A 26609-nucleotide genomic window follows, 5' to 3' on the forward strand; every position below is an offset into this window, starting at 1 on the left:
CTGGAAGTTAGGTTTTAGCCAAATGTTATGGGATTCAATATAGATGTAATTTGGGGAAGATGTATGGTGTGTGATACACGCACCGAGTAGCCAAGCCAATCTGTGAACTGTCAGTGACGTTTTGTGCAGAGATACCTTGAAAAGTAAATTCAAAGACACTCCACAAAACAGTGTTAGAAAACAGTTGTTTCCCTACGGCTGATCACATTGGCAGAAATATTGAAGATTCCTTGTTAGAGCAACTGCCGAGTCCTGTGACATCTGATGTTAACCAGATAGTTTGCACAGATTGAATGCCGTGTCCCATTTCCCTTCTGCTAGGAAAGACTTTCCCTAAATTTGCCACGTGAGGAGAATCTGTTGGGAGGCATCTCAGGCTAGACTAGGCTTAATGGGTGCCTAAGGCTTTTTTTCCAAGCACGTATTTGCTGGGGTACATCCAGCTGTGGATGCGCTTTTCTTTTGCTGTGCGTAACATCTGTGCAGTGGGCTTTTGTTTGGCTGGTTGGCGGTTTTCTCCTCCTTCCCACAAGCTGCTTTGGCTGCTCACCCAGCTTTTTACCAAATTGCGAATTTATATTCCTTCTGCTTTCGGCAGGCCCATATGTGGAACTGTCAAAATGTCACTGGCATCAGTTCTGAAAGGTTAGTGCCACATTATAGCCAGCAAGCTTATTAACAGGGAAATGATTGGGTTTTGGAGAGGGGGAGGGAAGGACAAATGGGAATCCATTTTCCAGGCACCTGCTTCTTCTACTAAACATTTCTTCTTGTCACGTATATATTTTCAGAAAGTGGTTGCCATCTGCATAGGAAAAAAATTAGCTAGAGACCTCAGGAAAAACGAGGCTGTTCCTTGTGAGATCCCGGCAAGCTGGGAGGGGGAGATGGAGAGGCAATGAGAGCAAGTTGGCCAAATTTGATCGGGTGTTGAGTGACAGGAAATCCAGTCACTCAACCGACCCAGTGACTAGAGACAGGATCACGCTGCAGAAATGGGGTCTGATGGGAACCCAGTGTCAAGCTGGGAGATTGTGGGTCTTGGTTCCAAGATTTCATCTTGGCCCAAGAAATAGCCATGACATTCAGTTGCTCTCCCCAAGTTTACAGGTGCCTGTATACAGACGAGAGCTACCGTTTTGCTTATTTACATCTCTGTGCTTTTTCAGACTGTATTCAAAATCACCACTGAAAAAAATTCCCATATCCTACTGCAAAGTTTTTATCTGTCCGAGGCATTTTTAGGGCTTCTGGTACCATCACTACAGAGAACCTAGCTCACAATCTTTAATGCATTAATCCTCAAAACATCTCGGTAAAATGAGATTATCCCAGTTTATGAGACCTGAGGCACGGAAAGCCCGACTTTCTTGCCATGCAAGACTGTGAGACAGCAGAGAGTAGTATCTGCATCTTTACAGACTCTCCGCTAGTATCTGGATCACTGAACCATTCTTCTCATGCCTCATTTTTTCCTTTGGCTTTTCCACCTTGTTTTTTTAAAGTCAGCCTACTGGCCAGCTGGAAGCACTGGAGCCATCCATGAGAGAGGCAGGAAGAGGAGGAGGAGAAGTGCTCAGACCTTACCAAAAGTTTAAAACTGTGTTGTGCTGTTACTCTATAAAAAGAGCCAAAGCACGGTGTGGGTACTTGTCCTTTGGGTTTGTATGGAGCTGCTATTTCACAGGAACCACTGCCTGGCTTTTCGACTGTAGCTCACAGCCAGCGCCAGCTTGACCTAGATTCAGACCAGTGACCTAAAGGTGAAAGCCACCAGAGCCTGTAGCTGAGCCTCTGGGGCACCAATCCTCCTTCACTCCTGATTATTCCCTTTTTGATATGGCAGAAAAGGCCTTCAAGGTGGCCGATAACATACTGCTGGGGGGTAGTATGTGTCTGACCTTTTCTGGAGGAATGAGCTTGAAAATGAGGCGGAGAAAAAGAAATGAATATTAATAATCAGATTGTCCTGGGGATTCTTCAGCGGCAACGAGGCGCATTGTGCCCTGGCATTAGAGCGAGCACCACACACAGGTTGCTCTTTGTTGCTCTCTGAATGCTGCTCGTAGGTGAAATTTAATTTCACCACTCACAACAAAACCCAAGAAATGGGGATTCTGCAGTGGACACAGCTGGTGAGAGGCCCCTCTCTCATGAGGCAGGAACTTCCTTGCTCCCCCCCATGCTCCTGCCCATCCCTCTGTAAGTCAGCCGATAGCCAACACATGGGATGTGGGGCCCTGGCACGTGGCAAGGCTGAGCCTCAGGTTGGCCACTTCAGGCAGAGAGGAGGCAGGGGTGGACAGGTGAGGGAAGGAGGTAGGGAGGACATGCACGCGATGTGGGGATATTGCCTTTATTCATTCCCAGCTTTCCACCTCTGTGTGTGCGCTGGGGAACGTGCTCAGGAGGCTGCCTTTGCTCTTTCTCATTCTTGCTGCTTTTGCTGCAGGAGAGGAGGTAGCGCTGTGCAAAACACCAGATCCAAATCTCATACAAGGTTTCTGGGATTGTGATGGACTGTGCAGAGCCCCAGGCGCCAACACACATGACGAGAGCACGACGTGAAACGTGGATCAACTTGTGGAGGAAATCTCTTGCCCCAGGACTTCTTTCCAAACCCTCTAAGCGCAGCCTCCCAAACCCCCACTGACTCCTCAGTTGTGAGCTCTCCTCCTAGGACATGCTGCTCAACACCACACGTAAGAGCCATGCTTAGGTGGTTTTCAGGGAGGTGCATGTCCCTGTTTACTAGATGGTGCCCTGAAGGCACAGAGGTGTCTAACAAAACTGCAGAAAGTCTGATTCTCCAGCTGGGACTGGGGGCCCTGGTGACGTCCCCGGTGAGGTGGGCGTTGCGGTGGGAGTGTGCAGCCCCTCCGGCATGGCTGCTGTAGCACCAGGACCAGGCAGGAGAGGACCCACTTGGCCCTGTCCCTGGCAGCAGGCTGGACTGCCTCCTGCAGGCTCCAGAGGCCCTCCCACAGAATATCCGAGCTCAAAACCCAGGTTTTGAGCAATTAAGCATCCATCCCCCCACCTCCTTCTCGTGCCAAGCAGAATTTTAATGTACTTCCAATTTCTCTTTTTAGCATGCACAAAGAAAAAAGAAAAAAATTAATAATCATCTATAAGAGAAGTTCTTTTCAGACAAATGGAGAAGCATTCAATGCTGATATATGTTTTTCCCCACTTTTAAATGGTATCTATTTAAATGCAGATTTTCTGGTTTCCTATGTGGAGCTTGGAAGAAACGCCTTTCAATTTAAATGTTAATAGAAGAGTAAACTTCAAAATCAAAATTTCTCCATAAGGGAGAGTGTTTTCTGACAGCTTTAAATGTCTTTCTATACTTCCTCCCTCCTTCTCCCCCATCCTTCTTCCTCTCTTCCCAGCCCCCAGCCCAGCCTCACTTGCATTAAACGGTCTTTTTTAAAAACAAGAATACACCTTTCAGAGTTCCTGAATTAAAATGTTTAATGCTGGGACCCGTGGAATAAGTATGTTTGAGCAGAGTGCTAGGGCACTGATAAAGCAGAGATACCATCCCTCCACCTCCAGCCTTTTTCATGCTGGCCATTTATCAAACCTGCTGCTCTGAATGCTTTATGATGGGGTTATTCTCAGGCTTGTGCTGCATAATATTGCACCAGTGGTTGGGGCAGGGGCTGAAAGGGAAGAAAAACCTTTAGGATAATGTTTTACTTGCTCCTGAATGTGAGCAAGGCTTTGGTGCTGGGCTGGGATGGGCAGCAGAGGAGGGAAGTCAAATGCAGAGGGAAGAAGGTAAAACAGAGGAGGCATTACCAAGTCTCTTTCTGGATTACCCCTCCTGCTCCTCCTGTGGTCCATTCCTGCATACCTCCAACTTCATTTATCTTCAGCAGGAGCTTAGGGTAAATCTGCGTTTTACAAAAGACCCTTAACACTGCCTGATACTGGGGTTTTACATACAATTATGTTTCTTGCTTCCTGTCACGCTCCATTTGTCATCTTTAATACAAACTTTTCTTTAATTTTCCTCATCAGTCTCTTCCATTCTCCATCTGTTTTTGTCCTCTCTTCTCTCATCACTGGAAGAAAAAGGGAGGGAAAAAAGTGTTTCTGTTTTTTCTTCTCCTTCTTTCTGGCCCTGATGAGCCCTGGCCACTTTTGCAAGAAGTGGTTCAAGAGATACTAACTGAAGATTAGATTTTAATAAACCTACATGTATTTAGTGGACATATAGATACTGCGATGGTGGCTGGCATATAAAAAGCAGAGTGTAACAGGGCAGAGTCTGCTCACTGTGGAAGGAGACTTTTGTAAACTAGGCAATAAAGCCATTACTATACATAATAGGATATAGGGCTTTCTGTATCCAGATTATTTTCACACAACTGTTACTGTACTCTGTACATCATTATTATCTGAATGCCTCTGAAGAAAAAGTAGTGAACTGGCTTCCACGGCACCCCTGGGAGACAGGAGAAAGTCTGATTTTCAGAGGAAAGCTTTGGAGCACCCAACCCTCCCACTGATTTCAGGGAAAGCACAGGCTCACTGGGCTCTTCACTCTAGATGCTCAGTCCCGTGCAGGCAGGGGTGCTGGAGAGACCGCTTGCCCCCAGGGCATCTCTAGGTGCCTGTGACACCCTGGCAGGGCTGCGTGGTGAAGCTTGCCCTGGTGCCCTGCTCTGCATTTCCTCCTGTGCACTGTACCTAGTGGGGGGGATAAATGGAGTAGTTCAGTCTTCAGTGGTGTCAGAGCAGAGCCTCTCTCACCAGCACTGAAAGCACTTTACAACAAAGGGTGTCGCCCTGAAACCCAGAGCCCATCGCAGCTTTCTTCCAGATCATTGGAGAATGCAGGAAAACTTCCATTTAGAAAGCTGGGCTTTCCACCTGGCTTCTCCCACTGCTGCCGGGGCTGGAGGTGCTGGGTGCAGGGAGATGGTGCCTCACATCCTCCAGGAATGATCCCTCTGCCCAGGTTAATGTGCTGCTGAGGGACTGTGTTGTTCTTCTTTCCCAGCAAGATCGTACTTGTGGTGTGGTGGCTCAAAGGAGAGGTCACAAAGAGGTGACCAGCATAAAGAAGTGTGTACTCCCTGAGTTCTTCAAGGGAACAGGCAGGGAAAAAAAAGAAAAAAGCACAGCTCTGATAAAGTCCCAAAGTTCACATTGAAATTTAGTAGAAGCCATTTTATTACATGTGCCTCAAATTCTTCAACACCTGCATAATCCATGAAAGCTGTGTAACGAAAAGCCTCTTGGCAAGGCTACAACTGGGAAATGTTTGCTTTGTGTGGCCTCACCTAGAAGGAGCAGGAAGGATTAAAGTTATGAATATGAAGAAGGATGGCCAAAAATGCAGACGCCTCAGACTTTCTTCCCTGTTTCTAGGGAATGAGAGAGGGAGAGGAGGGATGAAAGGGTTGACTGGGCAAATTACAAGTGTACTCTGCTGGGACCAAAGCTTGGAAATGTTCCTAGATGATCATATATTGTAGTGCTAAAAGCCCAGATAGTAAATCTGGAGAGAGAAAGGCTCTTCAAGATCAGTTCTTGAACATCACTGAATAAGTAGAAATTCTCAACTCCAGGTACTTTCTGAGAAAAAAGATCTCCTCTCCAGAATCAGAGAACGGGAGGGAATGGCTTGGAGTAGGATAGGGTAGGGTAGGGTAGGATAGGGTATGGTAGAGTAGAGTAGAGTGGAATAATGCTTTGTCATAGGCTCAGCTACTCTGGCCCACTACATCAGGGGTTGTAAGAGCAAAGCTTTTGTTTCCTTCCTAGCGTGCTGTCACTCAGAGCTGAGTAGCAACACAACAGATAATAAAGTCCTTTTTCTTCTCTGGCCAAAGTTTCTTTTTCAGCAGAAGGGGAAGTAGGACTTCCCCTACTTCCCCTACTGGAGCAAAAGGCTGAACCCTTCTATGGGATGGTATTCATAGCCATCTTTCTCTGAAGACCTAACATAAGTTTTCTGCCTTCTACAGTAGAGCTCCATCTGATGTGTTAAATTTCTTCTGTGCAAATGCCTCCTTTATGCATTGACCTCTCTAATACCCATATCATAAAGTCTCTTGAAGACAAATCCAGCTTTTCAGCCTCACGAGACACTTTTTCTTGCCTTTTTCTCCCTGCACTTAAACAAACTTTTTTCCTTCCTTCTCTGTTGCCTCCTTAAATCTCTCCCTTGTTATCTATGGGTTCTCTTTTGTCTCCTCTCTGCTCTACATGAGCAAAAGGCAAGAGTAAAATCAGGACTTGATATTCAAGCTCCAGATGGTGCTTTCAGCCACTGCAGAATTTCTTAGGCCCCTGTAATTTTCCCAAATACTGGAGGAATTGCTTTCAGACAGTAACACACCAGTGTGTGACCTGGTCTGGGACACCCCCTCCCTCTCTGGTGCTTTATGAGAAGGTTCACCAGAGACAAGAAATTGCAGTGTCATATGGAGTTTGCTGTTTGTCAGCATGAACCTCTGAAGGTGTCAGCCTTTGTAGAAGACAGGACTTCATTCCTCCTCTGATGAACTGCTCACCTGACTCTGGAGTTGTGGGATTTCTTATGAAGGAAGGCAGGCTGAAGTGCCAGCAGTGCACAGCTGGCACCTTCCTTTTGTGATTGTTTCTGTTTTAAATAACTGTAAGAACACTTAAGAACTCTGACAGAGGAAATCCAGATAGGTGGTCTGTCCTGACAAGAATAAATCACGTGTCAGGATGTTCATTCTACACCCTGCCCTGAGGGACATGTTAACTAGCACAGACCGCAGCCAGTTTGTGAAGCTTCCTATCAGCATTTCCATATAGGCAAGTTCATACGTGCTGGCAACCAAACACTTAGCACTTCATCACACAACCAACAAGCTCTAGTCAAGAGAAGATGATGGGATTTTCTGGTTTAGGCGAAGTTACGCATATATCTTATAAACACCCTTGCACCTCTTGTGGTATGAAGGCTCACCTAAATCCTTCAGAGTGCCAGTTTCTCTTTTTATGAGGGCCTACTGCTGCTCTTTCTCAGCTTTGAGAGGGTTGTGTTTTAGTGTATGTGTTTGTGATATGCATATTTCCGAGTGACTCTCTGGCGCAGAGTACTTACATATAAATATAATCCACTGTTACTGTTGTTGAAGTGGGTTGTACTCATTGTGATTGCATTAGAGTAATCTTTAAACTGAAAACTGGGTTGCCACATGATTCAGTAAAAGGCACTCAGAGATTTTACCTGAGTCTCAGGTAGACTAATACGTATTTCTTTTCTTATCTCTCCATACCTGAAGTGGAAAGAAAAGATTAAAACCTTACCCTCTACTTGCCAACCTCATCCAAAATACAGTCTTAAGCTGTACGGAGACAATCGTGAGAGCCAGAAGATGCCACTCAAAATCACCTGTGTTAATACTCACTTGTTCATTGTAGCTGGGAGCTGCTAGGGCTGGCATTCAGTAAAAGACACATCTGTCCAATTTTACATCTTGCCCCCCTTGTAGTTTTGGGGTGAGGTAAGAGAAGGGATGATGTCAGAGAAAGGTACCTCTGTGCTGCTGATCCTTTGTAAGAGAAGTCATTTAAACAAAGCTTAGTGAAATCTGGTAAATTGTGCTCTTGGGCTGTGTGCAGTTCTTGAACAATTTCCAATACATATATTTGTTTGGAAAAAGATGAGAAAGGAGTGATTTAGACTATTTTCAAGTACAAATGTTTTTAATCCCACACCGGTAAAGACAAATGAGAATGAATCTAGTACAGGAGGGTATAGATCAAAGTGACCTGCAATGAAGGATTATGCTAAAGGGTTATGCTATCCCAGTCTATTTCTGCTCATGGCGATACTATATTCTGACATTTGGTCCTAGGGGGGGCACAGAAATACATCTGTGATTTCCTCTTCGGTTTCCCCTTTTGTTGGGACATCTCAGGAAAGAACGGCGCTATACTCAGAGTGTCTTCTAAGCTGTTCTAGATATTCTGGATACAGACTTGAGGGTCCTTAGTCCCTGATTAGTCTTCTCCCTGAGGGAGAAGAAAGGAGGAGATGTAGGATGGACTATCTGAAACACTATTTGGAGCAGTATTGCACTTTCTGATGGTCTGATAACAAGCACTGTAGTTTGATCTGGTAACGAACGCTTGAGAACAAGCAGTTCTGAAAGCAAAAGCAGTGCTGTGTGGTTAAAGGGCTAGCCAGAAAGCCCGATAATACAGATTCAATTATATGCTCCTTCACAACCTTTTCACGTAGCCATGGGCAGGTTGACTATTCTCATCTTGTCTTGGTTTCCCCATCTTTCACAAGAGACTCATATTTTCCTTCCTGTTCATGTTGTAAGGAAAATAATCTCTAATATTTTGGAAGTATTATTAAACTCCTCTGTGTAAAGAAAGATAGAGAGATATCAACAGTAAGACCAAACCTTGCTTTAGAAGGATGACTTGCGATTTCAAGGAAGAGGACAGAACATCAGAAGTCAAAAAGGCATATTGAAATTTTCAAGAAGCAACGCTGATTCAGAACATGTTATGTTTGCAGCTGCTGGGGTGTGAAACTTCTTCCACGATGTGACAACCAGCATGAATTACTTTATTGCTCATAACAAATACAGATGGACAGATATCAGGGTGAAATGAAGGGCAGGGGCATTTGCAAACTGACAGAGAACCTTCCACCACATGCTGCTTGGAAATAAACGGATCTTAATCAGCTCTTCTGCCTTTCTTTATCTTCAGAAAACCTTTAGAGTTAATATTCTCCAGCGGAAGACTAAAATGCTTTTAGGAAATGCATGTTGTTTTATGAGGATCTGTCTCTATTTTAAGGAGGTTGTCTAAAATGCTAATGTTTCTCTTTTCATCACGATTCATGAAGCTTGTGGCTTTCAAATTCACCATTTCAGTTTCAGTCATGGGAATTGGATTACTTCATTCCCTGTCCCTTCTCCAATGTTATCAATCAAGAAATTTGTTGTTTCCAGCCTACATGAACATGATGCCTGTATTTCTTGCCTGATGATCCACATTATTTTTGAGTCAGGATTGAGTTCCCTGACTATTACATGCAGCAGCACCTGTAGCAGTGCTAAGGCATGAAAAGTACTCCCAAGGGGAAGATACTCACACATAGCTTTTAGTCTGTTAATATAAAAAAGAAAACAGGAGGAATAGGGTGTCTCTAAAACATGAATGGAAAGATAATATTGCACTTTCACCCACAAGTGATGGTGGTATCTAAGTCTATGTAGTAAAACATTGAAACTACTGGTCATACAGGCAAGGCATTGAAAATCAACTTCTGTATTATAGGTCTTAAAGAACAAGCAATGTAATACTTTCCTTACTTGCACCATGTAGCTACATTTCTAAAAGTTTGGATTACTAGATGGTGGAGAAGGGGGATTCATAGTACCCCTGCAATCTGTGCACTTTGCTACAGTGTGAGGACTTGGGATGGGTATCCAGGAGAGGATCAGCTGTAGAACCAGGTAAGCAGTGCACATGAGTGAGCTAAGATAAGGTATGTTTGCTGTTGCAGCTCCCATTTGGCTGCAGAAGATTCAACAATGCATTTTGCTGGCATAGTCACTCCTTCAGTTGATTGGGATTGTCACGCCATGATCCTCAGATGCTGTAGTTACTCAGAGAGGTTTTTGAAGAAAGAAAGAGTGTAGAGAACCATTCATTTCATAGTCTAAAAATAAATAAAAGCAATTTCAGAAAAATAAAAAAAACCAAACCCAGGATGTGCTCAAATGTCATAAAGTGGTGTTACATGACAAAGCATGACCCTTTTTACCTTTGCAGGATGTATTCAGGAAAGGTCTTATCAGTGCCAATCAAACCCAGACAAAACCTCATCAATTTGTACTGATGAGCTTTTGTTTACTTATATGGCATCCCTTACTCCTAAATTAGCAGAAAGAATTTGTATATTGCCTTGAGTACACAATGCAAATCTTTGCTTTTCTGCTGTCCTTTCCATGTCGAGCACCACACCAACAGAACAGTAATCATAAAAGGTACCACTAATAGGGGTTTGAGTCCAGAGAATATAAGCTCCTGTTCCCTGGCCTTCTCCTCACTAAATAGCCTGAAGGTAATGATTCGGTTACATACATTAAGTACCTTCCCACAGAAGAATAACTTTGAATAGACTTGTTCCCAGCACTGACTTAATGTGGGCTCTGACAGGTGAGGAGCACCAGGAAGATGCTGTTGGACAAGCGCAGGCAGTTTATGAGACCAACTTTGCAACGCCCTTTGCCAGCACTGCCATTTGCGAGGGCTGCCCTCGAGGAAGGTTATGGCAGAACAAAAGCCAAGATGGTTTTGAATAGAAAAGAAAGTTTGTATTTTATTTATTTCAGGTAAGCCCTAATGGATGAGCTTGTGAGGAGTACATTTGCAACTGGCCTAAGCAGTGGCAATCTTAAACTAAGCCCACTGAACTTGCAAGAACTAAGATTTCATAAAGAATTTCAGTTTTGAATTTTTTAATATGTGGTATTAAGTGTCTGTCAGAGGTTAGCTTTCGTTTTTTTTCACGAGATAATGTAAGCCCAGAGTTGAGATGCTGATGGATTTTGCTGTGTTGTTAGAAAGGGAATTTCAGGTTCCATCAGGAAGAGAGGTCAAGGGAAGCAAACCTCAAAACTGGGCCTAGGAATCTTGGTCCTGCTACTTTAACTCTTCTGTTCAATGGCAAAACTCACACTGATTTTAGTGGGGTAAAAACCATTCCTTTGTTTGGTATATAGGATGTGGGGATGCTTGTCATCCATTCTGAAGCCTATGAAAACTGGCTCCATCAGCTAGTCATTGGGGTAGGTCTGAGGAGTTATGGACATCTTGCAGCTGAATAAAGCTATTTAAATCAGCTTATTAAAAGCAGATTGTTAGGGTATGCTTCCTAGGAAGGATTCCATGAGGACGAGCAAGTGGTGTTACCCAGAGTCAGCAGTCGCAAGTTAAAATGGAAGGGTTTTGTAGAGCTGACACAGACAGCTGTGCAGTGCTTCTGAGAGACATGTTGTGCTGTTATTGAAGATGACATAGGAAACAGTAAACATCTTATGTTATCTATCTTTCAAATCGAGCCCAGTCCTTCATGGACTGAAAAGTAGGAAGACACTCTGCCATCAAAGATGCTTACTAACACTTACTGCTTGTTTTAGAAAGCACTCTGAGAAATTCCCAAGGAACAGAGACTAGCGTTGCCTGTGGGAAGTACGAGTTTCTGCAGGAAATGCATTACTTTTTTCTCCTTGAACATATTCAAATGCTTTGTGCAGAGTTTTTGTTTGTTTGTTTTGGTGGCACAGTCACAAAACTGAAGATAAAAATACGAATTTTAAGATATGCATCTTCTTAAAAGGGCCCTGGTCACTGGTGGGCTGAAGGCCTGGTAATCTTTATGTTGTCAGAGGGACTCCTTGCAGAAACCAGTGACAATCTACAGGAACCGGTTATAGGGAGGGGTTGCGTTCTCCAACTTGATCTTGCATGAGAATTGCTATAATGAACACAGCCCTGAGTAAACTGCCTTCCACTGCATCAAATCATTCTGTCCCAACACACCTATAGACCTTGTGGACACTTAGCATTTTGGATAACGAATTTTATAAATCTCTGATGATGCTAATTTATCACTGTTCACAAATTTTACTGAATCTGTACTGCTGGTATTGGTGGTCCTTTTGATCCACTGTGGGAAAAGGGTAAAAAATATCAGAAATTGAGAAACAGTCAAAGGCCAGCCAAGGAGAAAAGCTGGCACAGAGACTGGTGGATGATTCACAGTTTTCAAATCTTCCTCCCCCTGTCATAAGCATTCTGTTTCTTGAAAGAAAGTGAAATCATTGCTATGCAAAAAAAAAAAAAAAAATTGTTTCAAGAAAGAAACAAATGTTTGGAGAGCTGACTTGGCTGGAATTTTCCCTGCACATATACTTTTGACATATCAGTGCTTAAACTTTCTGTGCGTGTATGAGGGGGGACAGGGAACAATCAAATGTTAGTGAAGATGCCCCCATCTGTTCCATTACTTGAGGGTGTAAAGATGCTCTTTAGCTCTCATAGTCCTTGCTATTTCGGTTGCCAGGTGGTCTCCCTGCCCAGATTTCACATCAAAACCAGCTGTGAAGATTTTTTTCCCAGCACATGCAGGAGGAGGGATCCCAGTAGTCCCATCCTTTTTGCAGAAGACAAATATGCAATATAGCCAGGTCTTAATTTAAGGGTTCCTTCTATTAGGTCTTGGGGATTTTTTTCCTTTACTTATGAAATAAATACAGGTCAACTCCATGCACCCATATCAGATGTAGTACTCAGTCTCCACTTGCAGAGCACAAAATGCTTCACTCCAGCCCCCTGCCCTCCTCCTACTCTCAGTGCTCCCTGGAGCACTCAAAAACATCCTCACCAAAAATCGTCTGACAAGGTCACCATCTAGACACAAGAGAGGGCAATAAAGTGTCCTATGCCCCAGCCATGGATCTGCAGTGCATTTATTATCTCTGCCACCAGAATATCTGCGTGCCTCACCATCCTGCGGGTACCGAGTTTCACACTCACCACTGCTGGACAGCAAGGCACTACGGCCCAACTTACACATGGGAAGCTGTGGCCCAGAGGGGTCAGTGACTTGCCCAAGATCACACAGGGGGCCAGAACTGAGGTGAATCCCCCATCATGTCTGCACTGGAGCAAAGCATAGAGACCGCTTTGCGTATCAGTTTGAGCAGGTATATCCAGTGGAGTAATGGATGGAGATGAGAAGGCAGGTTTTAAACAGACATTGTACTAGTACCTAGAGACTAGAGCTATTAGGCATAGCGTTGCACTGAGGCCATTTTACAACTTCTAATTCCTGAGCAAATTGTCACAAGTCACTTGGGTGTATCTGCACTGAGCTTCACTGTGTGGTGACATGGTCAGCTGTTCTCTCTCCCCAGCCAGAGCTAGTATCTTAATTTATGGATTGTCCTCCCTCTGAACCATCCTTACTCAAATCATCCTGTGCCAATACACACTGAAGACCTTGCAGATCAGTAGCATTTTGGATTAAGACTGTTGTGAACCTCTGATGATGCTAATTTATCACTGTTCACATGCATGTTGTTTTTCTGTCTTCCCGACTGCAGATCTGCGCAGGATGACAGCTGGCTTCATGGGCATGGCTGTGGCCATCATCCTCTTTGGATGGATTATCGGGGTGCTGGGGTGCTGTTGGGATCGAGGCCTTATGCAGTATGTGGCGGGGCTTCTCTTCCTCATGGGAGGTAAGCATGTTGGTGTTTGAAGAAATGTGTTTTCCTTGTTGTTTTCATGATCCCTCTTTCCACATGTCCCTCCTTTTCTAAGTCACTGAAAACATGTTTTCAGAGTTGTTTTAGGTGATCTGGACTTGGTTTCATTCCGAGCTCCTTCTGGTGTACATCAAGGATAACCCATCCGTAGTTACATGTTACTTCTATCACAAAACAGTGTCCATAAGTCACAGGACTTGAAATGGACTTCTGAGTTGTTTAGTGCAGTGCTCTATTGTTGCAAGTAACACTGTCACCCTTAAACTTAATAAGCTTAATAAATTTAGTAATAAAAATCTGAAGATTATGCAGATGTTATTCCCACCACTATCCTATTTCGTAGTGGGACGCTTTACTTTGATAACTAGAAACTGTGTTCAAAGTTTTAACCTATATTTATTCCTCATCAGTTGTTCTTGAGTCAAATGTAACCTTTAGTTCATGTGTCTCTTTTCTTTCTCTGATGTACCTATGAAGAGCAATGGCATCCTCTGTTTTCCTTGTCCCACTCTACATATGCTATTTCTTGTAGACTTTTCTCTGTAAGACCAGTTATCAATCCAGCAGTCCTTTCTGCCATCTGTTCTTGTTCGTACTTGCCTTTCTCAAATACGGACGAGAAGGACCATTCCCAAACAAGATCTCATCAATGCCTTGTGTAAGTGACGTGATGGTTCCCTTTCTCTGCTGGAAATCCCTTGCCTGAAGTATTTTGTGGTTGTATTTGCCTTTTTCATGCTGCGTCATGCTGGAGACCCACAGTCATCCTTCAGCTGGATAATAGATCCAGGCCTTTCTCCTCCTTTGTAATTTCCTACTGATGATCTTCCAATTTACAGCAGAGGTTCTGTTTATTACTCCCCAGATACATGCCCTGGCACTCTGTGCTTTTGAGCTTCTTCCCATTTCTACTACATCAGCCCTCAAGGTCATCCAACGTTTCCCATGTAATGTTCCAGCTTTTCTTACTACAGATGCCATCCAACTTTCTGTCATCAGCAGGTTTCATGGCACACAGTTACTTAAAATGAAGGGTGTGAGAGTCAAGTCCCAGACACAGTGCTGGGTGAATGTCTCAAAGTGAACAGCACTATTTCTGTTCTCTCTTCTTTTCTCTGCTGGTGGTTTTTGTTTGGCTGGGGTTTTGCCCCCCAGGCAGTTCATCACTTCAGTGCATTTGGCCGCCTGTTCATTTGAGCTGTGGTGTGACACAGCAAGTGTGTGAAATACAGGAAAGCTTCTGTAGTCCCAGAAGAGGAGTTAAGTGCTTGAGTAACAAGTATTTATGTTCCATTGCTGTTGGTGCTGGTGACTTAGACATTAGCTCTCTCGGTGCCCACAAACACATTTGAAGTCTGATAGTCTTCACACTGGTCTACGTGTGGATGCCTGTAAATGGTTTGTTGTGGGTGTCAATACTTTATGGGCAATGCGTCTGCCAAACTAGCTTGGTATTTCTTATGTAATTAAAAGCTTAGTTTGCACAGGGGGCTATTTTGCTCTAATAAGCTCCGATATCTGTGTGGTATTTAACTTACTACAGCACAACATTCAGATTAAAACATTAGGACTATACTAAATAAATACAGAAAACTTAAATTTATTAGAAACTAGCTAAGTTTTGTTTAGTGATTGGAAATTATCACTATATATGGGAGAGTTTCTAGTGCAGCTGCAGAGATTACTTATTGGCTTAATGTTATTTGTTTGTCAGTGATTTGAAAGATGGCTGATAAAAGTTTTCAGGTGAAACAAGACTCAGTGTAACCATGCATAATGGGATGGGTCACTCATAGCTTACAAAGCCATCTTTTGGTATGCTCAAACAATATGCGTTTCAGTGGAAACAGATCCAAGGTCATGGAACTAGGAACAAAAAGTGTCAGTCATCCTTGCAGAACGAGAGGCTGCCTTTCAAAAAGCAGCGGCTCTGAAAAGGTCTCTGGGATCATGGTTGCTGGGATCATCCAGCTGCACAGGAGCTCTCAGTGCAATGCAGCTGCTAAATGTGCCAGTTTTGATGGCAATACACAATAAGAGCATGAGGTGGGGTTATCTCTGGGGAAAGCAAAACTATTTCTGGACGTCCTAATCTCGTGTCTGTACTAAAGAAGGATGTGGAAAGACTGGGAGAGGTTTGCAGAAGACCTACAAGAATGACTCAAGGTCTGAAAAACAAGAAAAACACAGCATGCCACAGCAAGCCAATTGCTTGAAGCTGTTTAACAAAAGGTTTATAATTGACTTGAACACAGTGTGGAAGTACCTGTGCAAGAAGCCATCTGATAGTAGCATGCTCTTTGACTGCATAGACAAAATAATAACAAGATCTAGCAGCTGGAATCTGAAACTAATTGAAATGAGAGGTACCAGATTATTTTACCTGCCAAATTCTGTCAAGATGTGTGATATTTTTAATAAAGATGTGTTGAGAGATCAAACTTATTTTCTGCTCCAGCGTAGACACATGGATCAAGGTTACAACAGGTTACTCTCTTTCTTGTTTTGCACAAGTCAGTGGCAACTGCTATACATTTCCTGATTTCTTTTAACAGCAAATGTGCATAAAGTAACATCTACAAACTGAAGCAGTCAGTTACTAAAATACACAACTAGAGCCATCTAATCTAAAGGTCAGTAGCTATCAATGTTTTCAGACTGTGTCATATGTTACATAGTCATTCCTTCTACAGCCAATGAATCTTTTAATTTGAACCTTTTTATTGCTGGACGGTGTTTGAATACAAAGCTATTCCTTCTGTCATGACGTGAATGCTGTCAACTTATCATCCTATTGGTCCTCAAAATGCACGGAGACCGAGTGCCTCTCAGTTTTGCCTAACTCTTTCTCTGGTCCAATAGTGGGAAAAATGCTTTGGGAGGCTTATGACATCTGACCTCATTACGGATGAGACTGTTAAATTGGTAGCTATATAATCAGTCTGAAATCTAACTTTCCCTTCCATTTGCCACGCCGCTTGTCTTGGCTATGTTTGTAGCATTTGCTCTGTTTTAATTTCTAGACAAATAGCTCTTCTGTAATGCTTAAACATTCCTGGCTTACCATATCTATGGGTTTTGTCCCTTATTGCCCGTTATTCTTTGAACAGGAAATCTCAATGGAGTACTGAGAATCACTGTGCTATGATAATCTAACAAGACCAGACGTGGTTTCCTTGGACCTCTGGTTCTTTATTATATTTACTGAACGGTCTTCTTGCTAGCCCATGTGGCAGTGCCTAATAAGGACTTGCTTTAGTGTCCTTGATCTAATTTCTCAAGCAAATTGCTGAAATAAGTAATTTGTGAAATGCAGGCCGTTATCTGGTATTAGCTCATCTGGAATCCAGGACATGTAAACTGTGATTTACAGTGTGTTTTACACTGTTATTCAGCATGTTTTGTAAGAAGTTAAAAATTATTAATAATTCATCTTTTCTGTTTAGTCCAAGTGTATCTGTATCAACAACAATCACAGGTCTCTTATGGCTTCCGAAGTTCTTTTGCATAATTTTCTGTATTTATTGTAGCATTTGTACTTGGATTCCTTATCTTGAATGATAGCATTTGCCTGACCACAGTAGGATTTTTTTTCAGTCCCTCATTTTGTACAGAGCCAGATGGATACTGCAAATTATGTTTAGTATTTTTGACCTCATTTTGCATGATGGTACTATTGCATAGCGTCCTGTACCCAGAGTCGCACTGCCTGTTGTAGTTTCATTTCAGTATTGTCAGTATGATTTTATCCTGTAAGGTAGGAGAGTTTTTCTTTTTGAGAGTTTTGCCATTTGGAATTGTGCTCTTAAGTTTCATTAAGACTAGTTCATTTTACGCATCTTATTTGAGACTGTTTAATTCTATTACAGAAGTGGCTCATACTCAAATTATACATGACTCCAAGCACATCCTCTTGCAGCTTCTTGTGTTTTCTCTACAAGCAAGTTATTGAAAACCTGTGCACCAGTAAAAGCTCCATACTGGGCATGTCGTCCAGTAATTTTGTAATTTTATAATAATTTCTGGAACTTTAGAAGCATCTGTAACGCTACTTCCAAATGTCAGAGTCCTGTGGCAAACTTGATGCTTTCGTGCTCATCAAGTACCTAGTAGTAGTCTAAAAGGAATTCAGTTAAACATCTGAGGAAATACATGTGGGGCATTTGTGGCATGGCAAACCTGTAAATTCATTTGATTGGTGTCTTCACTCCCCCAACAGCAGCTAATATTATTGCCAGGTCAAGGCCAAATTTCAGTTTTACTTCCAGCTCCAAAGAGCTGGGATGCTATGAAATGGCACACTGGCAACTCTACCAAGGCAAGTTCCTGTATCTTCAGGAATCCCTCCTTTCAGTTCTTCATTAAGTTGTTTAAGAATATTTCCTGTATCATGATAAGCAGACAAGCTATATATCCATCTAACTATTGGTTTTTCCACCTGCTCTCCAACACATTCATTCATACGATTTTCTTGTTTCAGGATCTCAGATTCTGCTAGGTTGATTGTCCTTCCACAACCATGCAAACCCAACCTCACCACACCTTCTGTCATTGTACTTGCTTTATAAAATCAGCTTTTAAAGACCATCTCTGATAGCCTGCTGTTTTCCCAGTTGAGCGCTGATTTCATTTCAGTCAGCTGTTTTGAAACATCACATGGCTTGCTTTATTTCTAGTTTTGAGGGCAGGGCTGACTTTGTACCTAAATGCTTCAAAGCCCTTTTCCTCCTCATCAGTGCCTGCCATGGGGAAAGTGGGGTGGCAGGGCTGCCCCGTGGTGGCACGCTCCAGTGTTTCGGCAGTGGTTGCATTCTCTCCTTCCCTACCTAGTGCACCTCCCTGCTGAACTGCTGTCCCTTGTCCCAGCTAGAAATATAAAATGGCACTTCCAATATCTTGTTCTGGTACTTGCTTCAGCACAAAATTATCCCTGGCCAAATTACATCCCTGTCCAAAGCTACATCACTTGCCTTTGTAAATGTATTAAAAGACCTACAAAGAATGATGTTTTATCATCCTTATCGGAGCTCTGTCCTTCAGCTGCACATTCATCTGTTTTCCTTTTGTAAGTCTGTAATTTGTATTGAGAACACATTTCAGTGAAATAGTTAGGGGTTTTACTGCATGCCTAACAAGGCAGCCCTTCAGGGAGAGACTTCTGCATTGCCTTATTTTGTTCCAAATTTACGGTAAATAAATGCAATAAATAATCTCTGCACTTGTTTACTGTTTTACCTGTTCTCTTCACTCTTATCTGGTCTCTGCCAGTTTTGTCTTGTGACATGTACTTTAGGATAACTTTAGGGTTTTTTCCCTGTTTGCTAACAGTTTCCTTAGAGAAGCATATAATTTTACTAGCCTTGCAAATATTCATTATTCTTTGCAAAGTCAAGTGTGTTTCTTGCTGTAACCTTGCTTTAAGCCAATTATAAATTTTACCATTAATAATTCAGTCTCTAATTAGTCTATTTGGAAATTATTCCAGCTGCTAAATGCCCTTATTCATGTGATTTAGCTTCACCATGCAGATCTGTAATAAAATGATCTGTAGTCTCACATAGCAGCTCATTTCTTGTCTTTGCCTAGTGACATTTTTGCATTAAATACTGGGCTTGGGGCTTTGCTCGGGAGTCTGAAATTCCCTTTTTTACTGGCACTGAAAGGCCTGGAAGTCTTGCTGTACACATACAGCAGTGCTATGGAGTTTTTCCTCTCTGATTTTCTGTCCTAGCATTTGATTTCAGAAATATCAGGGATTTCTTTCATCCTCTCCTCCTCCGTTCTCTCCAGTGATGATCTGCCAGTCTGGGGGATTCAAGCGCCATTTGCCAGCTCCACTTCTGCCGCTGATTTGGGTTTCTTCTGACCCACCTTAGAGGGCTGCGGAGACATTGCTCTTTGCAGCACGTCCACACTCGCAGGACTTAGGTCAGGGTTACAAAAGCTTCAAAGCTTTTCCCACAGCAGAGGTGAAGACCTATTCTTTCCAATGCTGGCTGCTGCAGCAGAGATAAGCAGGCAGGAAAGATGTGTGAGAGGGAAGAAAAAATAAAGTTATGCAGGTGTGCTGGCACAATTTAACGCTTTATTTCAGATACGCAAGAAAAGATGTTTATTAAAGAGATAAAGAACAACCCACTTACGAATGTATGAGTGCATTCTGCTTTTGTATTGTAATCTAGGGAGAAACAACCTTTTATAAATCATTTCCATCCTCCTCCCTTTTCAGAAATATCCCTTCCCTCAGTCCAGGGGTAAGTCAACAACCTGCTTTATTAGCCCCGCAGCCAGAGGATGGACTGACCATTTACACCGGGTCACCTTCTCTTGCCCCAGCTATGCCATGTTTCATGTGGGTCTGTTGCAAGGTGCCGGGGGGACAAGGACGCACTCAGGGGTGTGTGCCAACATGTGTGCCAGAGCCCAGCAGCTGCCAGAGCGCTACCCGCTGTGTTCAGGAGCTGACGACCAGGCTGATACTGAGGGACGCAAACCCCATCAGAAAGGGGGACTTCAAAACAGGGCTTGGGAGCCCGTGCAGCACAGTTGTCAGTACAGATGCGCTGCACACTTCTGTATCCTCTTTCACTTCCCGCCTCCGCAGAGAGTCTTGTCTTCAAAATCCCCAAGCCTGTGTGCTGTGCTTCCTTCGCCTGCGCTGTGCATATGTTAGTAGATGACAACTGAGGCATCTGTGTATTTGCAGCCATGGATCATTACCAGCTGTTGAGTCATTTGCGTCCCAAATTTAACTCACTGTACTTTGAAAATAGCACATAGCGGTAGAAAATAAGAGTGTTTATCCTACACAACTGTGGTCCTGCCATCTCAAAATAATCATGCTACTGCTGAATATTTTAAGAAACAAAACCGGAGCAATTTAATACAGCAAGTGTAAGGCAAAGCTCTGTGATTGACATCTCCTAGGCAGTTATGAAGTACCTTCATAGCAGCTGCCAAGAGGAGACAAAGAGAAAAATAAACAAAAAGAGAAAGTAAAAGACATTCTTTGGAGTTCATCTGGAAATACGGTGGGTCTCACAGGGCACCTAGGATTTCTATTTCTCAGTAATGATCAAGGTCTCTACCCATTCTTCAGGATGTTTACTTGTGATGACATGATCAGTCATGACACTGAAGATATTTTCTGTGACCATATTTATTTTTTTATTTTCCACAACATTATTTTTTGAAAATCCAGTTTCATGTGCTTCTTTCCCAAAAGGAATAGCTTTAGAAAGTTTACATAAAATCTTTTTTTTCCATATGGAAAGGCAAGTGCAAATGCACACATATGTGCACAGTTATATGCATACAGAGCTTAAGCAACATCATGTGATCGTTACTAAAACAGAGGTATACAATAAGTGCCTGCAATCTGAGCAGTGAAGCTTGGCATAAATACAGTGTTCGCAAAGGCATAATACCTTTTGCCAGTTTGAAAAGTATTTATAATTCAAAAAAATTTGGATCACTGGAAAAAATGAGATGCCAATCATGTTTTAATCCTGTGGGAGATACTAAATTCATAATCATAGAATCATAGAATCATAGAATAGTTTAGGTTGGAAGGGACCTTTACAGGTCATCGAGTCCAACCCCCCTGCAATGAGCAGGGACATCTTCAACTAGATCAGGTTGCTCAGAGCCCCGTCCAACCTGACCTTGAACGTTTCCAGGGATGGGGCATCTACCACCTCTCTGGGCAACCTGTTCCAGTGTTTCACCACCCTCATTTAAAAAAATTTCCTCCTTATATCTAGTCTAAATCTACCCCCTTTTAGTTTAAAACCATTACCCCTTGTCCTATCACAATAGGCCTTACTAAAAAGTCCATCCTCATCTTTCCTATAAGCCCCCTTTAAGTATTGAAAGGCTGCAATAAGGTCTCCCTGGAGCCTTCTGTTCTCCAGGCTGAACAAGCCCAACTCTCTCAGCCTTTCCTCATAGGAGACGTGTTCCATCCCTCTGATCATTTTTGTGGGCCTCCTCTGGACCCGCTCCAACAGGTCCATGTCTTTCCTGTGCTGAGGGCTCCAGAGCTGGATGCAGTACTGCAGGTGGGGTCTCACTAGAGTGGAGTAGAGGGGCAGAATCCCCTCCCTCGACCTGCTGGGTAACTGCAGAGGAACTTTAGAATTCAGCAAAACTTCTTGCAGACCACCGTAAGAACTTATTTATGTGGATTGACCTCCAGAGGGAGACAAAGGCTGGTTTGTATCAAGAGATGCCATAAATTTGTTACAAAAGTCTTTGAAACAAGCCTCAGAGGAACAAGGTCAGTCCCCCCTCTGCTACGCCTCCCACACCACACACGTACGCTCTTCTTCCTACTTGTCCTTTTGGTCAAATTTTGCATACGCTCTAAAGTGATTTAAGATCTTGAATTGGAATGAACTGGACTTAATTTACAGCGTTAATAGGTTTTAAATGTTTAAACCTCTCTAAGGCTCTTGATTGTTTAAAACGGTCAAACACAGTACAAGGGTGTTGGGGAAGGCAGAAAAGGAGCTGATGAAGGTCTTTATGGACCTGTGATGAGACAAGCTCGGAGCAGCTATGCAGGCTTTGTGCCTCAGTGCCCATCAGGCAGTAACGTAAAGAGGCCGAACACTGCATATTAAGGTAATAAGAGTTATATGTTTTTTAAAAAATGCCCTTTTTCCTCAATTTCAGGATTTGTCAGTCCCTCTTTTCAAATACTTCTCTTCTACACAGTTTTTTACCCTCATAGTCGGGATTGCAAGTCATGATCTCTGGTCCCATTTTTAGGCTATGCTCCTGGGGCCTAAAGAGTGACCCTTCTTTTCTTATGTATTTCAAAACCTGGACACTGATGGATACACGTCCAGATACATATATATATGGGTATAGGTCCACTGGACAGATAGATGTCCAGTCCACATACGTGGATAGGGCTGGAGGTGCTTCTTCGTCCTGACGGACTAACCATTAGTAATCGCCCTTTAGAAATTAGTATCAATTTCCTTTTGAATGTTATCTAATTTCCTATTTTCACTCCAAAAATAAACATTTAGGAAATCATCAACATACATCCCCTTCGCCATCTTTTGGGGTGTTAATATGATGTCAGGGTGGCCTGTTTAGCGCTTCCAAGCAAGGAAACAGTTGCTCAGCTGACGGCATGGCAAGGCTCACCATACATTATGCTTAAAAGGCAGAGCTGGGGTAGCATGTTACGTCTTTACTTCTAGTACTTCTCCATGCTTACTGGTGCACTGAGAACACATTTGACATTTATTTATTAATGCTGGCACCCATTTTGAAAACAAAATAGGACACTCTCTGGAAATACGAAAGATCACCTACTTTCGAGACTCTGGAAATACGAAGGATCACCTACTTTCACTGTACGGGCTTCTGTGTGTCACTACGTACCTGCCGCTGAAATGCTCTTTTATAATTTCATGTCGTAATACTCCTCAAGGGGAATCATAACACCCTTCTTTGCATCCCCTACAGCATAAGTTTGAAAGCAGAGTTATGTCCTTCTTCTCACAGAATACTATTTTCATTAGATGCCATTTTTTGCAATACCTCAGGAATTTAGCTGATTCTTTAGGTCAATACTGACAAATTTTACCCTGAAATGCAGGGACCTATGAATTAACACCTCCATAAGAGACTGGAGGTGGGGTGGAATATAGAAATGGTTTTTTTCAAATCAATAACACAGCGGTACTGCAGGGGATAGTCATTTAGAGGTGGGTGGTTTTTTTTCCTGGAAGGAACAGCACAACAAGAGAACTCATTGTCAACTCCATAGCATTTGATCTCCATGGAAACATTATCAGCTGACTTCAAAGTCAACCTTCAAATGTGTTGCATTTCTTTTCCTGTGGCTCATTTCTGATGCTCCTAGATGTGCACTTGCACGCTGGGGGAGAAATACCAACACAAGCAATTCCAGCAACCTTGTACCTGACCACAGAAGAGCACTGGCATTTAGGAGGAGAGGAAAGGCTTCGTTATGAGGTGCAGAGATCTCATAGTCTGGAGCAAAAGACAGGGCAAGTAGTGTATGTGTACCTATAAACATTGTTTTTCAGTCTTAACTCAAATCGGTCTCCCTGAACTTGGCATATAGTAAATTAAGGAGTCAGCTCACTCTGGCTTTTCAACAAAAAGAACTATTCATACTCCTGTGTGTGTTCATTTTAAGTCAGCTATACTGACTTGCAATTTCTCCCTCACCAGGATGGGAGGTACTGGCAGAAGTATCAGTACCTTCTAGAGTTACGAGAACAGAAAACCTAGCATAGTTTGTAAAGGCATGCAATCTAGTTTGCTTCTCAAGGATGTCAGTAGGTCTTTGGGGGGCTGACAGAGGTGAATTAAAGTAGAAGCAAAGTAGGGGAGACAGATCCAATAGAAATACAGAAGATTGTCCTACCCACAGTCCTGGAAAACAAGTTATGTGTATTTCAAAATTCTGTGTTTTTTCCTTATCCCTTAATAATGTCACCAGGTCTGTGATCTGTTGCTGGCTTCTGCATTCCAATGGCAAGAGGCATCAAGGCCAAAGGAATACAATGAAAACAAAACTGGCATTTTGTTTTCCAATTTATTATTGGGTTGGTTTTTATAAAAAAAAATGTTTGCTGAGTTGTTTGTGTGCCTGGTATCAAAGAGGAAAGACTGCACATGCAACAGAAGGAAGAGTAATACTGTCATGATTTGCTAGACAGGAAGAATTCTTTACAGAAGGAAAGCGGAGCAAATTTCTGTGTGTGGCAGATGTTGTTAAATGCAGAGGATGAAGCAAGGCTTAGATTCAGCTTCTCGGCTCCTCAGGTTGTCAACTTAGAAAAACAACAGTCCCCTTGGACAAATCACTGCTATGCTTGCTTGGTCTAATCTGCCTGGACAGAGTCCAGCTGGCCACTGGAAATTCCACAGAAAAAGCAGCTGGACCTGGCAGAAACTAGATGAGTGGGGCCTTCCTCGTTTCTGCCCGACCTGGCTCTTCCAAGGGTTACAGAGATAAGTCATGCCTACGTACTTGTATGGGCTGCAGAGGTTTCAGAGGTATTTCCTCTGCAACAGGAAAGAAGATTTCAGCCTGTGACCCTTTAAGGCAGTACCAAAGGGGTCAGGTAGTTTGTTGCTTGCAAGCATTCACGTGAATGATGTAAACTTCATAGGGGTGGCATGCGTTCAGTGGTCCTTGTTGACAAGACAATTATATCTTATTTTGATTTCTGGCTATTATATCTCAATAAATGTATTACTTAGCACATACAGAAAGGATTTTTCTGTTCCTGGCAGGTCAGCTCAGGGAAATAGTAATAGACCCCAGAGCCTTTTGCAGCAAAGATCCTCAGCTCACATTCAGTACAAACAACTGAAAGTTGTACAACCAAAGAGTCCTTTTGTCACTTGAAAAAATGAATGGATAGGCTTCTCTCCAACATCGGAAGGGGAAAATATCCAAATTGGGTAGCCACCACCATCACCCAGAGCTCCCAATGTCTTCTTTAGTAGTGTCTTCAGCAAAGAAAAGGATTAAAAAGGCATGCGAGTAACTCTGTCCTTTCAGCCCTGAAAGTATTCTCTAAGAGTATTTTTAGTGGCATACACTAGGCAACGTGGAAGAAGGCTGCACTGAAGTTGTTTGTGCTGTGTCTGTTCTCCAGTCTCACTTGTCTTGAAGAACATCTGTCTGAAGACTTTTCAGCAATTTAAGGTTTCCTACAAAAGAAGGATTCCACAAACCCTTTGAGGCTCCTTCTGAGGTTCCTTCTGAGAGAGGTTCAATTTTTTGACTGGAAGAAAAAGACCTTATGTGCAGACAGGCAGAATGACCTGTTCCTAAAAGACCAAATGCAATGTGGTGCATGGATTCTCCATGCTATGGGAGATGTCATGTGACAAGGCAAACCCAACCTGACCCCACAAGTTTCTCTTCAGCTTTGGCAAACGCTAGGCTGGGAAGCACCTGCCTGAGGTACGATTTGATACTAAACTTATGTGTCTTGTCATCTGGCAAATCTGAGATGTGATGGAGTCACTAGAGTTTGCTCAGACCTCCAGTGCCCCTTTCGATTTAATCTTTTAGCCTCTGCCTGGGCCCTCCTGGGAGGTCCATACTGCAGGGGATGAAACAAACCTGCCGGCAGCCTCTGTCTGTTGCCGAGCATGGTGTTTGTCAGCACAGGGATGGGATAATTTCACTAACCTTTCATTAGGTTGTTTCTTCATTTTGACTTTAAGAGAGCCTCTGACTTTCTCTCCCTTCTGCTCCCAGTAAAATACTGAATCACATCCCACTACTACAACAGGCACCATTTTTGCTGCCTCCTCTGTTGTGGCTGCAAGTTCATCAGCCATTATGTTTGCTTAATGGCTGTAGTCAAGTCACTTTATTATTGCTAGGTTATTTTGGGTGGGGCATAGGATCACCATTGCTAAAGTAATCAGACGGTTATTCAACCCAGGCTTTGCTCAGCTCCCCTCTTTCTCCCTATCCCATTTTATCAAGACAACGTGCCTTTAGCTAAGTAGTGTTGCTTTTGCCTTATGTGCCAACTCATAACTTCAGAGGGTGCTTGCTCATAGCTGGTGCTCAACGGCTGTGCTAGTACACAGCAGGGGTATCCACTCTTGGTGCAGTCCCATGCACCGTGGGATACGATAGCAGAAATGTCACCATGTGCCAATCTGCAGGGTGCTGTAATGTGCAATATATTCTGACTGTCAGTTGTACCAGCATAGCAAACTGGAGATCAGCCCTCAAGTGCTGTAATGTTGTTCCATATACTATACTGATTAATATTGTTCCATATACTATACTGATGTGCATGAACCTAAGGGTGGTACCCATTAAGTATTTGCAGTTGTGACAGAGGATACATAGTCCTCTGATGCCATAACATATTACGGCTTGTGCAGTGGCAATTCAACAGACAGGCACCGCTGCTGAAATAACACACAGCAGGTGTACAGCTCTGGTGGGTTACGGATGCCGCTGGTACATTTTGAGGCATGAGGCCAAAGGCCAAATGCGAACCGCATTCTGACAGTGACTATAATGCAATATCATAGCACCGCTATAGACCCCGCAGTTTACTCTGGTTCTTAGTATAAAATAAAAATGTATTAAGTTCCAACCCAGGTGGGTTTATGGTCTCACAAGGACACCGCACTGGATCTCCATCACCCAGTCAGACTTCTCTTTCCATCTCGGCTTTTTTTATAAGGGCAATTTTCCAGTAAACCCCTTGCTATTCTGCAACCTATCGGTGATGCTGCAAGCTGCTTCTGCTGGAACAGTACATAATTAAGCAATAA

The 26609-nt window shown here is 43.0% G+C and overlaps 1 protein-coding gene across 2 annotated transcripts in view; it reads left to right on the plus strand.

The window, feature by feature from the left end:
* The window catches only part of TMEM178B (transmembrane protein 178B), a 225095-nt gene that overhangs the window by 191534 nt on the left and 6952 nt on the right, over nt 1-26609 (plus strand). For both annotated transcript variants that reach the window (XM_072849645.1, XM_072849656.1), the window contains one exon: nt 13134-13271. In XM_072849645.1, the coding sequence (XP_072705746.1) occupies nt 13134-13271 (138 nt within the window). The remainder of the gene's footprint in view (nt 1-13133; nt 13272-26609) is intronic.

The sequence above is a fragment of the Ciconia boyciana genome, chromosome 1 (genome assembly GCF_034638445.1).
Source record: "Ciconia boyciana chromosome 1, ASM3463844v1, whole genome shotgun sequence".
Taxonomy (NCBI): Eukaryota; Metazoa; Chordata; class Aves; order Ciconiiformes; family Ciconiidae; genus Ciconia; species Ciconia boyciana.